At 40.3% G+C, this 12011-nt stretch overlaps 1 protein-coding gene across 1 annotated transcript in view; it reads left to right on the forward strand.

Annotated features, from left to right (window-relative positions):
- Positions 1 to 12011, forward strand: part of RTTN (rotatin) — a 108944-nt gene that overhangs the window by 26830 nt on the left and 70103 nt on the right. The window contains exons 13-18 of the mRNA XM_068993831.1: positions 646 to 758; positions 2519 to 2645; positions 6584 to 6709; positions 7216 to 7332; positions 8156 to 8295; positions 11345 to 11516. Of these exons, the coding sequence (XP_068849932.1) occupies positions 646 to 758; positions 2519 to 2645; positions 6584 to 6709; positions 7216 to 7332; positions 8156 to 8295; positions 11345 to 11516 (795 nt within the window). The remainder of the gene's footprint in view (positions 1 to 645; positions 759 to 2518; positions 2646 to 6583; positions 6710 to 7215; positions 7333 to 8155; positions 8296 to 11344; positions 11517 to 12011) is intronic.

Consider the following 12011-nt stretch of genomic DNA (forward strand, 5'->3'; position numbering starts at 1 on the left):
TGCTTCAGTAGTTGTTTACTGTCTGATATACCAAAATGGGTCCTGAAGATTTTGAAAAATTAGGAGCAAAATTCTTACTCCTTTTGGCCCCTACAGTGGACTTTTTGGGAACCTCATATTTTAAATTTTCCTTATTTACCAATTATTATTTATTGTTATTTTCTTTTCCCTTCACCTTGATGCCACTGTATCTTGCTTCCTCCATGAGAGAATTTTGAATTGCTGTTTAGTTGAATTATTCCTGTGGCATTTTGCATGGCCAGTTAATCACACATGTATTGATCGTACCCTGTTTTCCTAGAACCTGTCAGGATGTTAGAAGGGGGAGGTAGATCTTAAAATACACGGGTCCTGCCTTGAGCTGCAGTTAATAGGGAGACAAGGGCACAGGCTCACCGTCAAAGAACATGCCACTCAGAGGTGAATAGAATAAAGCCTCAGGTGCTGTTGAGTTGGGCATTTTCTCCTCGTTTTTCCTCTGAGGCTGACCTTTTCGGTCTGCTTGTGGAGACGGTTGACTTAAGCAAATGTGAACAGGCTCAGGGCCTCTGGATGATCCAATTTCTTGAAGCTGCTTTGTTAGCTGTTGAGAATCTTACTGTATATGACCTTGACATTTACTGTTGCATTCTGCTTCTTTTTTAGGGAGAAAAGAATCTCTTAGAGTTAGTGGAGCTGGCAGATCAAGCCTTACGTAGCTTTTCCTACCATCAGCATTTCCCCCTAATAAAGGAAATCATCTCCATTTGTTCAAAAATGTAATTTTTTTCTTATTATGGTTATATTATTATATGGGGTGTGTGTGTGTGTGTAAGTTTAGGGACAATGAAAATGAAACTGGCTTTCAGTCTTATTATTTTTTCATTTAAATTGCTTTTATATGTTCTGATTTTTAAACTGTGGGTGTATAGCTGCATTAGACAGTTAAATGTTTTCTTCAGGAGTAAATTAGAAATGTGCTTGTAATCAACATTAATTATCCTTAGATTTTTACACTTTCTGATGTCTTTCCAAATAAGTGTCCAAATTTGTTAATTTATCTTTAACATTGTAATTAATAACTTGAATTGAGGATTTTTTAAATGTAAGTTTCATTATCCTATCTTTTATATAGATTTTTGGAAAGCAGAATGCATTGATTAACTTATTTTGGGGACATTGGAGCAGAGTTTGCTTTAAAACCTAGTATTTTCATTGCTTTTGGATAGAGTAAATTCCATGGTGATAAATATCCATTAAATATGGAATTTATTTTTCTATCTCTCTCCTGCTCTGTCAAGTTAGTCACCTCACATAATTACCTGGTGAGAACTACATTGAAGATTTACTCTTAATACATATCAAGTGTACAAGACAGCATTATTAACCATGGTCCCCAAAACTTACCTGCCCCGTGTAACTGAAACCTTGTGTCTTTGACCCACATCTCTGCATTTCATCTGGTCCCTGGCAGTCACCAGTTCTACATTCTGCTCCTATGAATTGACTTTTGTAGATTCCACATATAGGTCAGATCATACAGTATTTGTTTTTCTGTTTCTTGGCCCATGCCACTTAGCATGTTGTTCAGCTTTGTCTGTATTGTCATGAATAATAGGATTTCCTTCTGTTTTCAGGCTGAATGGTATTCCATTATGGGGCTTCCCTGGTGGCTCAGTGGTAAAGAATCTGCTTGCCAGTCCTGGAGACACAGGTTCAATCCCTGGGTCAGGAAGACTGCGTAGAGAAGGAAATGGCAACCCACTCCAGTATCCTTGCCTAGAGACCCCATGGACAGAAGAGCCGGGCGGGCTACAGTCCATGGGGTTGCAAAGAGCTGGACGTGACTTAGGGACTAAACAACAGCAGTATTCCATTGTACATATTTAAACACTGATTATTTTCATGTATTGGCTATTGTGAATAATTCTAGAGTGAGCATGGGACTGCAGATATCTCTTTGAGAAACCAATGTCATTCCCTTTGGTTACATACTTAACAGTGGGACTGCTGGCTCATACGGTAGTTCTATTTTTAGTTCTTAGAGGAACTTCCATACTGTTTTCCATAATGGCTATACCATTTTACATTCTAAATATAATTTTCTAAAGACTTTTTTTTTGTACTCTTTAAGAGAGAATATTCTCTTTCTTAAAGCAAGTCATGTGCTGTTACTTCAGTCGTGTCTGACTCTTTGCTCCCCGCATGCACTGTAGCCCACCAGGCTCCTCTAAGCATGGGATTTCCCAGGCAAGAATATTGGAGTGGGTTGCCATTTCCTTCTCCAGGGAATCTTCCCAACCCAGGGATCGAACTCTCATCTTCCATGTTCTTTTACCACTGAGCCACCTGGGAAGCCCACCTTGTTTTAAGTCTACTTAAAACAAGTAAACTTGGCTAAATATTAATTCCAGGTTGGTTAAAGAAGACCCCAGGTGGAGGAATTGGAGTGGGAAGAAATCCCGTTCACTGTGCTTTTCAATGTCATGTTTAGTAACTTACTTGCCTTAGATTTCTTGGATGTTTACCTTCCTACCAGCTGGAAGTCCGTGCAGGCCAGTCCTTTACTACAGGGAGAAAGTCAGAAGGTGTTTCTACGGATGTTGTCTCACCCTTTGCCGCAAGTGAAAGTTGAAACTTACCACTGCTGTCTGGAAATTGTTAAGGTAGGTTGTTTTGGTTTTTGTGGGTTTTCTTTTGGGGGGGAAGCATTAACACTGGATTCTCTTATTATTAAAACACTAAAACTAAGAATTATTGCCATAAAAATAGATGGTAATTATTAGTCAACTCTAAAAAATTTATATTATTGCATGTGTGCTGTGTGTGTGTGTGCGTGCGCACTAAGTCACTTCAGTCATGTCTGACTCTTTGTGACCCTATGGACCATAGCCTGCTAGGCTCCTCTGTCCTTGGGATTCTCCAGGCAAGAATACTGGAGTGGATTACTGTACCCTCCTTCAGGAGATCTTCCCGACCCAAGGATTGAACCCGTGTCTCTTAAGTCTCCTGCATTGGCAGGCAGATTCTTTACCGCTAGCGCCTTCTGGGAAGCCCCCCAAAATTGTTAGTCAACTCTGAAAACTTTATACTATTAAATTCTGTAACTGCAAACTTGGTAAGTCTAGCATCTGAATTGCTTTATTAGAAGTTTTATTAAGAATTACATTTATTTTTTTACAAGTGGTTGACCAGTTTTCCCAGCACCACTTGTTAAAGAGATTGTCTTTACTCCATTGTATATTCTTGCCTCCTTTGTCAAAGATAAGGTGTCTATATGTGTGTGGATTTATCTCTGGGCTTTCTATTTTGTTCCATTGATCTATATGTCTGTCTTTGTGCCAGTACCATACTGTTTTGATGACTGTGGCTTTGTAGTAGAGCCTGAAGTCAGGCAAGTTGCTTCCTCCAGTTCCATTCTTCTTTCTCAAGATTGCTTTGGCAATTTGAGGTTTTTTGTATTTCCATACAAATCTTGAAATTATTTGTTCTAGTTCTGTGAAAAATATGGCTGGTAGCTTGATAGGGATTGCATTGAATTTGTAAATTGCTTTGGGTAGTATACTCATTTTCACTATATTGATTCTTCCGACCCATGAACATGGTATATTTCTCCATCTATTAGTGTCCTCTTTGATTTCTTTCATCAGTGTTTTATAGTTTTCTATATATAGGTCTTTAGTTTCTTTAGGTAGATATACTCCTAAGTATTTTATTCTTTTCGTTGCAATGGTGAATGGAATTGTTTCCTTAATTTCTTTTTCTACTTTCTCATTATTAGTGTATAGGAATGCAAGGGATTTCTGTGTGTTGATTTTATATCCTGCAACTTTACTATATTCATTGATGAGCTCTAGTAATTTTCTGGTGGAGTCTTTAGGGTTTTCCATGTAGAGGATCATGTCATCTGCAAACAGTGAGAGTTTTACTTCTTCTTTTCCAATTTGGATTCCTTTTATTTCTTTTTCTGCTCTGATTGCTGTGGCCAAAACTTCCAGAACTATGTTGAATAGTAGCGGTGAAAGTGGACACCCTTTTCTTGTTCCTGACTTTAGGGGAAATGCTTTCAATTTTTCACCATTGAGGATAATGTTTGCTGTGGGTTTGTCATATATAGCTTTTATTATGTTGAGGTATGTTCCTTCTATTCCTAGAATGAAACTAGATCACTTTCTAACACCGCACACAAAAATAAACTCAAAATGGATTAAAGATCTAAATGTAAGACCAGAAACTATAAAACTCCTAGAGGAGAACATAGGCAAAACACTCTCCGACATAAATCACAGCAGGATCCTCTATGATCCACCTCCCAGAATTCTGGAAATAAAAGCAAAAATAAACAAATGGGATCTAATTAAAATTAAAAGCTTCTGCACAACAAAGGAAAATATACGCAAGGTGAAAAGACAGCCTTCTGAATGGGAGAAAATAATAGCAAATGAAGCAACTGACAAACAATTAATCTCAAAAATATACAAGCAACTTATGCAGCTCAATTCCAGAAAAATAAACGACCCAATCAAAAAATGGGCCAAAGAACTAAATAGACATTTCTCCAAAGAAGACATACGGATGGCTAGCAAACACATGAAAAGATGCTCAACATCACTCATTATCAGAGAAATGCAAATCAAAACCACAATGAGGTACCACTTCACACCAGTCAGAATGGCTGCGATCCAAAAATCTGCAAGCAATAAATGCTGGAGAGGGTGTGGAGAAAAGGGAACCCTCCTACACTGTTGGTGGGAATGCAAACTAGTACAGCCACTATGGAGAACAGTGTGGAGATTCCTTAAAAAATTGCAAATAGAACTGCCTTATGACCCAGCAATCCCACTGCTGGGCATACACACCGAGGAAACCAGAATTGAAATAGACACATGTACCCCAATGTTCATTGCAGCACTGTTTATAATAGCCAGGACATGGAAACAACCTAGATGTCCATCAGCAGATGAATGGATAAGAAAGCTTTGGTACATGTACACAATGGAGTATTACTCAGCCGTTAAAAAGAATTCATTTGAATCAGTTCTGATGAGATGGATGAAACTGGAGCCGATTATACAGAGTGAAGTAAGCCAGAAAGAAAAACACCAATACAGTATACTAACACGTATATATGGAATTTAGAAAGATGGCAATGACGACCCTGTATGCAAGACAGGAAAAAAGACACAGCGGTGTATAATGGACTTTTGGACTCAGAGGGAGAGGGAGAGAGTGGGATGATTTGGGAGAATGGCATTCTATCATGTATACTATCATGTAAGAATTGAATCGCCAGTCTATGTCTGACGCAGGATACAGCATGCTTGGGGCTGGTGCATGGGGATGACCCAGAGAGATGTTATGGGGAGGGAGGTGGGAGGGGGGTTCATGTTTGGGAACACGTGTAAGAATTAAAGATTTAAAAAAAAAAAAAGAATTACATTTATGTTGTATTATTTAATGATGGAAAAATTGTAAGGGAAAGTTGACTTCTATCAAGTATTCAAAGTGATTTCTATGCAGAGGAAAAGTTTTAGGTTATTACAGCTTAAATTTTGCAGTTTCAGATCTGTTTTCTTAGTAATATTTTTCTTTTCTTTCTTTTGAAACAAATATTTCCTATATTTTAAAGTATAAAATATTTTAGGATAGAGTAGTACATAAATATTAACTATTTTGATATTGAAAAGAACACTGTACAAAGGACAATATAGAAAAATATATATGTTCCCATGTACTCTTGAAAATGTCCTCTTGCACTCAATACTTTTATAAATACCATCTAGGTATAATGTGTACATTTTGCCATTTTTACTTATCATTTTTTTTTGCAGGGAAGTAAAAATATTAGTTACAACTGAGGCTTCTTTCCTTTCGCCACCAATATAACTATTCTTAAAAGTTGGTGTTTATCCTTCCCATCCATGTGTTTTACATACATGTCTCTATAAATCATATATATTATTGTTTCTGCCTTTTTAAAGTAAATAATTTCATGCTGTACACATGTTTTTATGGCCTGTTCTTTTCATTCAATCTACCTAGTTCGTTCATCTTAGCTGTTCTTTACTTTGAATGTATTTTCTTCTGTTTATAGTTAAGTATTTAGGTTTGGTCTACTTTTTACTGAAATTAAGTTTTTCAGTATTTTCAATAACAGTCTGTAAATGATAGTGCATGTTTGAAAATGTCTTGATTTCATCTTACTCCTGAATGATTGATTAGCTAAATATAGAATTATAGATGGACTGCTGTTTTTTCTTAGCACTTTTCCAATACTCCTTTGCTCTTGATAGGCTTCTGTCACTGTTGAGAAGTCTGCTGTCAGTTAAATTATAATTTCTTTGTATTTTTTTCCCCTCTACCTGCTTTTAAGATCTTTTCCTTATCTCTGCTGTTCTTCAGTTTCATTGCAGTATGACTTTGTAATAGGTATGTCATGAAGACTCAAAACTTGTCAAGAGAATCTTTATCTCCTACCAGTTAAAAGAAAAGTTTTAGTGACTTAAGTACTAAAATTGGATTTGAATTATAAAGAGAAGAAAGAGGAATCCTTTGGAAAAATCAGTGTCACTGATTTTTAAAAACTTTTTGTATTATTTTGCAGGAGTGTTTAGGCATCCATAATATCAGTAAACCTGTGTCTTCCCTTTGTAATGGAATTCATTTTCTACTTCACCCAAAAGTTCTGTATGAAATCTCTGCATTTGGCATTCAAGAACCCAAAAATGAGGTATGGCATGTTAAGAGGAAGTGTCAATACAAAAGAGTAATTCTGTAGATATTCAGCTAAATCAAGGTAATATTCTAATGTAACAAGATAGTAGGATGAGAAAGTAAAAAGAAACTTGTCTTTGATGTGTGGGTTCAGTTAAATTGTTGTTAAAAAAATGTTTAAAAAAAATAAGGCTCAAAATATAGGACATCCTTCTTCTCAGACAACTCAGATCAAACTGTAAGTTTTCACGTAAGGTATAGGGATGAGGCTTGTAGTAAGAGTATTCCCATAAGAAACATTTTTATTCAGTGGGAAAGTGTACTTTAAAGATAAAAATGGAAACCATTAAAAGGGGGAAAGTCTGGTTGAAGACAAGAGTGTAAGATGGTGCTGTGGACATAGGAAGTCTGAAGGAAGAGGTACTGACTGGAGCAGCTTTCCAGACTTTGTATGGAGTGTCCCAGGTACGTAAGATGACTTGGCAGCCACCTCACTGGACTGCTGTCCGTGTTGTTGGGCAGGTGAGCGCCGCAGCCAAGGCCATCCTGGTGCACCTGCTGCAGGGCCGACTGAGGGTGACAGCGACGACCTGGAATAAGTTCATCGAGTCCCTGTGCCCCGTCATCCCCGTGCTGCAGGTACTCTGTGCTCACCTGCCTAGGCCACCGTTTCTGGTCGGTGAGCGTGACTGATTGAAACTCACGCCGTGGGGGAGACGAGACGCTGGGGCGCTGTGTGTCTGGGTGTGAGGTTAAGAAGTGAGGCACTGGCCTTCAGCACCAACTGTGAAAAATAGAGCTCAGCCTCATGTAAAGGCTTATAGGCAAAGTTGACCAAGCTTTTCAAGCAGGCTTGATAGAATGAAACTGGCTTCATGGATTCTTCTTGTTTATGTATGGATTAGCGTGATAGGTTGATTACTGAGCTCTCAGAGAGCCAGCTTTGTTAGCAGCCCTTCTGGGCTCAAGTAAAGGAGTGAGGGGCATGCAGGGGCCTCCTCCCTTGGATGAGAAGGTGTGGAAGATGGGAAAGGCTCACCCTCACAGGAGCCATCCTTCAGAAGAGAGAGCCGGGGCCTCCGGCCACCACAAGACTGCTCCCGTCTTCCTGCAGGCGCTCCTGCTGTGTGTGCGGGGTGGGAGGTGCAGGGGGCAGCTCTGAAGATCTGCACGGGCCCCATCCAGGGCAGCCCCACAGATCGACTCCTGGAGAAAAATTAGCACATGTCAGGAGGGTTGGCACATTTTGCTGAAGTTCTCCAGTATTATTTTTTAAATACAGTTGGATGTAGGCTTCTTACTTCATGTCGGTTATTTTGAAAAGTCCTTATTCAACTGAATTGAAAGAAATTTGTGAGTTGCCTGACAGGTCAACACAGTTTCTTAATTTCAAGGTAAACAATCAAGCAGCATGTTATGTATACAGTCAAATCATAACTTGCCTCTTGATGAAATCTGTTAGGGCTACGCCGACACTGAAGACCCTCTGGGGAAATGCATCCTCCACCTCAGCAGAGAGAGTCCAGAGACCGACGAAGGGGTGCTCCCCTCTGCCGCCCGGCTGAAGTCCATGCTGCGGCTCCTGCTGGTGAAGAAGCCCTCGTAAGTAGAGCAGGTCCTCTGAGTGTGCGGCGCCACGGGAGCATTCTGGGAAATGAGTGAACCTGTGTGGAACCAGAGAAGGTCAGGGAGAGCGCTTCTCTTATCAGAGGGCCCCATGGGCGGTCTTATGGATGCTTTCCTCGGTGCCCCATCCTCCTCCAGCCTCGGCGCCTGGTCCGCCTGTGTTGTGGCCACGCCACGCTCACTGCTGGTCACAGCGCTGCTGCAGGCGGGGTGGAGCCGGGAAGAGAAGCAGATGCAGGAACTGTAGAGTGTTCGCACTGTCTTTTCTCTTTAGAAATTGTTAGCCTCATGGAGTGAAACTTCTCCAATGAAATATTTTTTCTGAAAATTAAAGTTTTTCATGAAAGTGTGGTGGACCAGTTGCCTCACATACCAGGGTCTGTTGTTGCTGTTCAGCCACTCAGACGTGTCTGACTCTGCAACCCCATGGACTGTGTCATGCCAGGCTTCCCTGTCCATCACCAGTTCCTGGAGCTTACGAGCGTGTGGGTATATTTTCATCTTGTTTAGCTTGTCCTCTTACTAGGCAAACTGAAGAAGTGCCCTCTCCTCCACTATTTATGTGTCATTTTAACTAAAAGGAGAAGAGGAGAGAAGGATTGTCTTTCTTCCTTCTCGGTCAGTGCAGCATGAATCTTCTGTTACTCTCTTGGTATAGCAGGGGTTAGATTTTCCCTCACCAAGAAGAGAAAAAACACTTAAATGTCCAGATGGATCAGCAGTGATGACGAGAAAGGAAAGGCTGGAAAGGCTGGGGGACATAGACAAGACGTTCTCTTGACGATGGGTAATTTTGTTTTCCCCTTAACCTAGTCAGGATGATACAGTGGCTTCTTTGTCAACAGGCAGTCAGATGACAAAATAAGGAAGTAGATGAAATAAAGTAAAACAATAAGAGAATGGAAGGAGGAAATTAGGGAGATTGTAAGAGCATGTGCATCGTGCAGAGAGGAAGCTGTGGGTGCTGCTGGAGCGGGTGGGGCAGACGGGGTCAGTGTGCGTGTGCTCCTTGGGATCGGGCTTCTGCAGGTGCTCCCTAGGCAGTGTCTTTCTTACTACTGTGCTCATTTAGTACTCCCTTCCTCAAATTTGGTGATTTAGCAAAACAGATGTTTATTTCTGGATCGCCTTTCCCAGCCCAAACTCTCCAGGTAAACAGAAACGCTGTTCTCAGGCAGGACATTATAGTGGCTTAGAGATCCCCTCCCAGGAGCCAAGGGCTCGGGTAAGGTAATTCTCAGTTACACAGAGCTCAAAGCAGTGTAAATCAGTGTGTAATTGTTTTCATTATTTGACTAATCCTCTCTCATCTCACCAGACCATAAACTCTATTAGGCAGGAACGCTGTCTCCTGGCTAATCTTTACATCCTCAGACCTTCATTGACCACCTTGGGCATAAATATGCTCAAAATACATTCATTGAAAGAAATAAGTGTGGGGCAATAATCGGATTCTGGTGCTCTTGCTAAACCAGAAAATGCGAAGTTTGTCTCCCAGAGGAAGAGATGCATAAATCCATGCTTGCCGTGTTCCCCTTTAGCCTTTTCCCTGAGGGTGGTGGCTGCCCCTGCACCAGTGACCCCAGACACTAATGCAGAGCATGGGCCCAAAGGAAGAGCGTTATGTGGGTGACACAGCAGAGGGGAGAGGGAGCTTTGCCTGCCTTCCCACACCATCTTGAGCAAATATTTGCCCTTCAAAGATGGTACCTGCTCGTAATACAGTAAATTCCTGCTTTCTGTTGATTTGGGGAGCATTTGAGGACTGTGGTTGGCTGTAACCTGGCAGCACACTACACAGGCATGACACGGCCCTTCTAGAACTGGGCATGTAACTGAGAGGAGAGATCGTGTCAGTCATACTTCATCACTAATTGTAACAAAGCGAGATCAGTGACGGGGACTTCAGGGTGGCGAAACACAGGCTTGCTGTGGGAGGGAGGCCTGCGTGGGTGTGCAGGTATTAACTGTAGTCTCCCAAGTGGAACCTGAAACCTGGAACTTGGATTACCGCTTAGAATGTCCCAGTGTCCATGTAGTTGAAGAACCTGTCTCAGTATTCTCCAACTCATTGCTGCTTGTTCACTTGATGGTTCTAGTTTTCCATTTCAGTTGGTGATGGACAGGGAGGCCTGGCGTGCTGCGGTTCATGGGGTCGCAAAGAGTCGGATACGACTTGAGCAACTGAATTGAACTAATAGTGTGCAGCAGTCAGCCTTTTCTTGAAATCTTCTACCTTCCCGCTCAACTGGCTTTAAAGCTAATCAAGTCCAGATAAAATAGAGTTTTGATGGGAGCTAGAAGTATTTGCATTTTCATATTTGAGGGGATCCATTTCACTCCAAATATCTCACTTTAGCTATTAATGTGATTACTCTCCTGAAGGTTTGGCCTGTTGTCTGGACTGTGTTCCTGCGCCTGTGATAGTTTTCATGATTGATTGAGGTAAATCACTTGACATGGAGGCTGGAGTCAGGATTTTTAATTTGGAGTTGAGGCGATATTGACTGAAGTTTGCAGTCACAGTGAGTCTGCATCTTCTCTTGTAATTATCAATTATTCTTTATTTCTGCTGCCTATTTATAAATATAAAATGCAAGAATAATTGTAGATATACAGTAAATATTTTAATAGGAAAAGTAAAACGTCATATATAATTTCAGTATAGTAGAAAATGAAAAAGTGAAAGTCACTCAGTCATGTCTGCTCTTTGTGACCCCATGGACTGTAGCCTGCCAGGCTCCTTTGTCAATGGAATTCTCAAGGCAAGAGTACTAGAGTGAGTATCCATTTCCTTCTCCAGGGCATCGTCCCAACCCAGGGATCAAACCTGTGTCTCCAGCATTGCAAGCACATTCTTTACCTTCTAAGCCACAAGGGAAGCATAAACATAGCTGATAATTGTGTTGATTTGTGATGATTCTTTGTGATTATGGGCCTTTCTAATTTCTATACTTATTTTTTTTCAGCCATTTATATTCAGTTTATGTTACAAAATATTGACTTAAAGACTTTGTTTCTGCAGGGTCCGGGTGCTGGCATTAAAGCTCTTAGCATCTTACCTTACAAGGGAAGAGGGGGCTGATACCAAGCGCCCTTCAATAGACGCCAGAGTTCTCTCCAGAGTTACTAATTTATTTATTGTGAAAAAACCTATTGAACTCAAATTGGATGACCGAAGAGAACTGATGATTAAGGTGACTCTAACTTTCAAGTTTATTCATTTGTTTATAACTGTGTGATTTATTTTGTGTTACATTCTTTATTCCATTATACATCAGATAGGGAGAGAAGGGGTAGCTTCACGTGTGAAGTTGAAGTTGTATCCTGGCTTTTTCTGGCTTCTGGATACATTTGTTTATTGAACAGATATTTCTTCACTGCCCACTGTATGCCAGGCATCATGTCCCTTTTCATTGAGAATATATGCTGGAAAGGCAAATTCATTTGAATAGAATCTTAAACACAGCATAAGGCTAATCTCGAGGAAAGAAATTCTGTGATGACTCTTAAAAACAAACGTCACTGACATAAAAATTATTTTTTCTCTTCTCTTGGAAATATTCAAAAAAGAAAATATTCCTGTGATAAAATTTTTCAGCCTTTTCATCACAGGAAAATAATATAGAAGTCAAAGGCAGTTTCTCTTAAATATTACAGTGGTTCTGAGATATTTTTGTTAATCTCTTTTT

Source organism: Capricornis sumatraensis, chromosome 21 (genome assembly GCF_032405125.1).
Source record: "Capricornis sumatraensis isolate serow.1 chromosome 21, serow.2, whole genome shotgun sequence".
Lineage (NCBI taxonomy): Eukaryota > Metazoa > Chordata > Mammalia > Artiodactyla > Bovidae > Capricornis > Capricornis sumatraensis.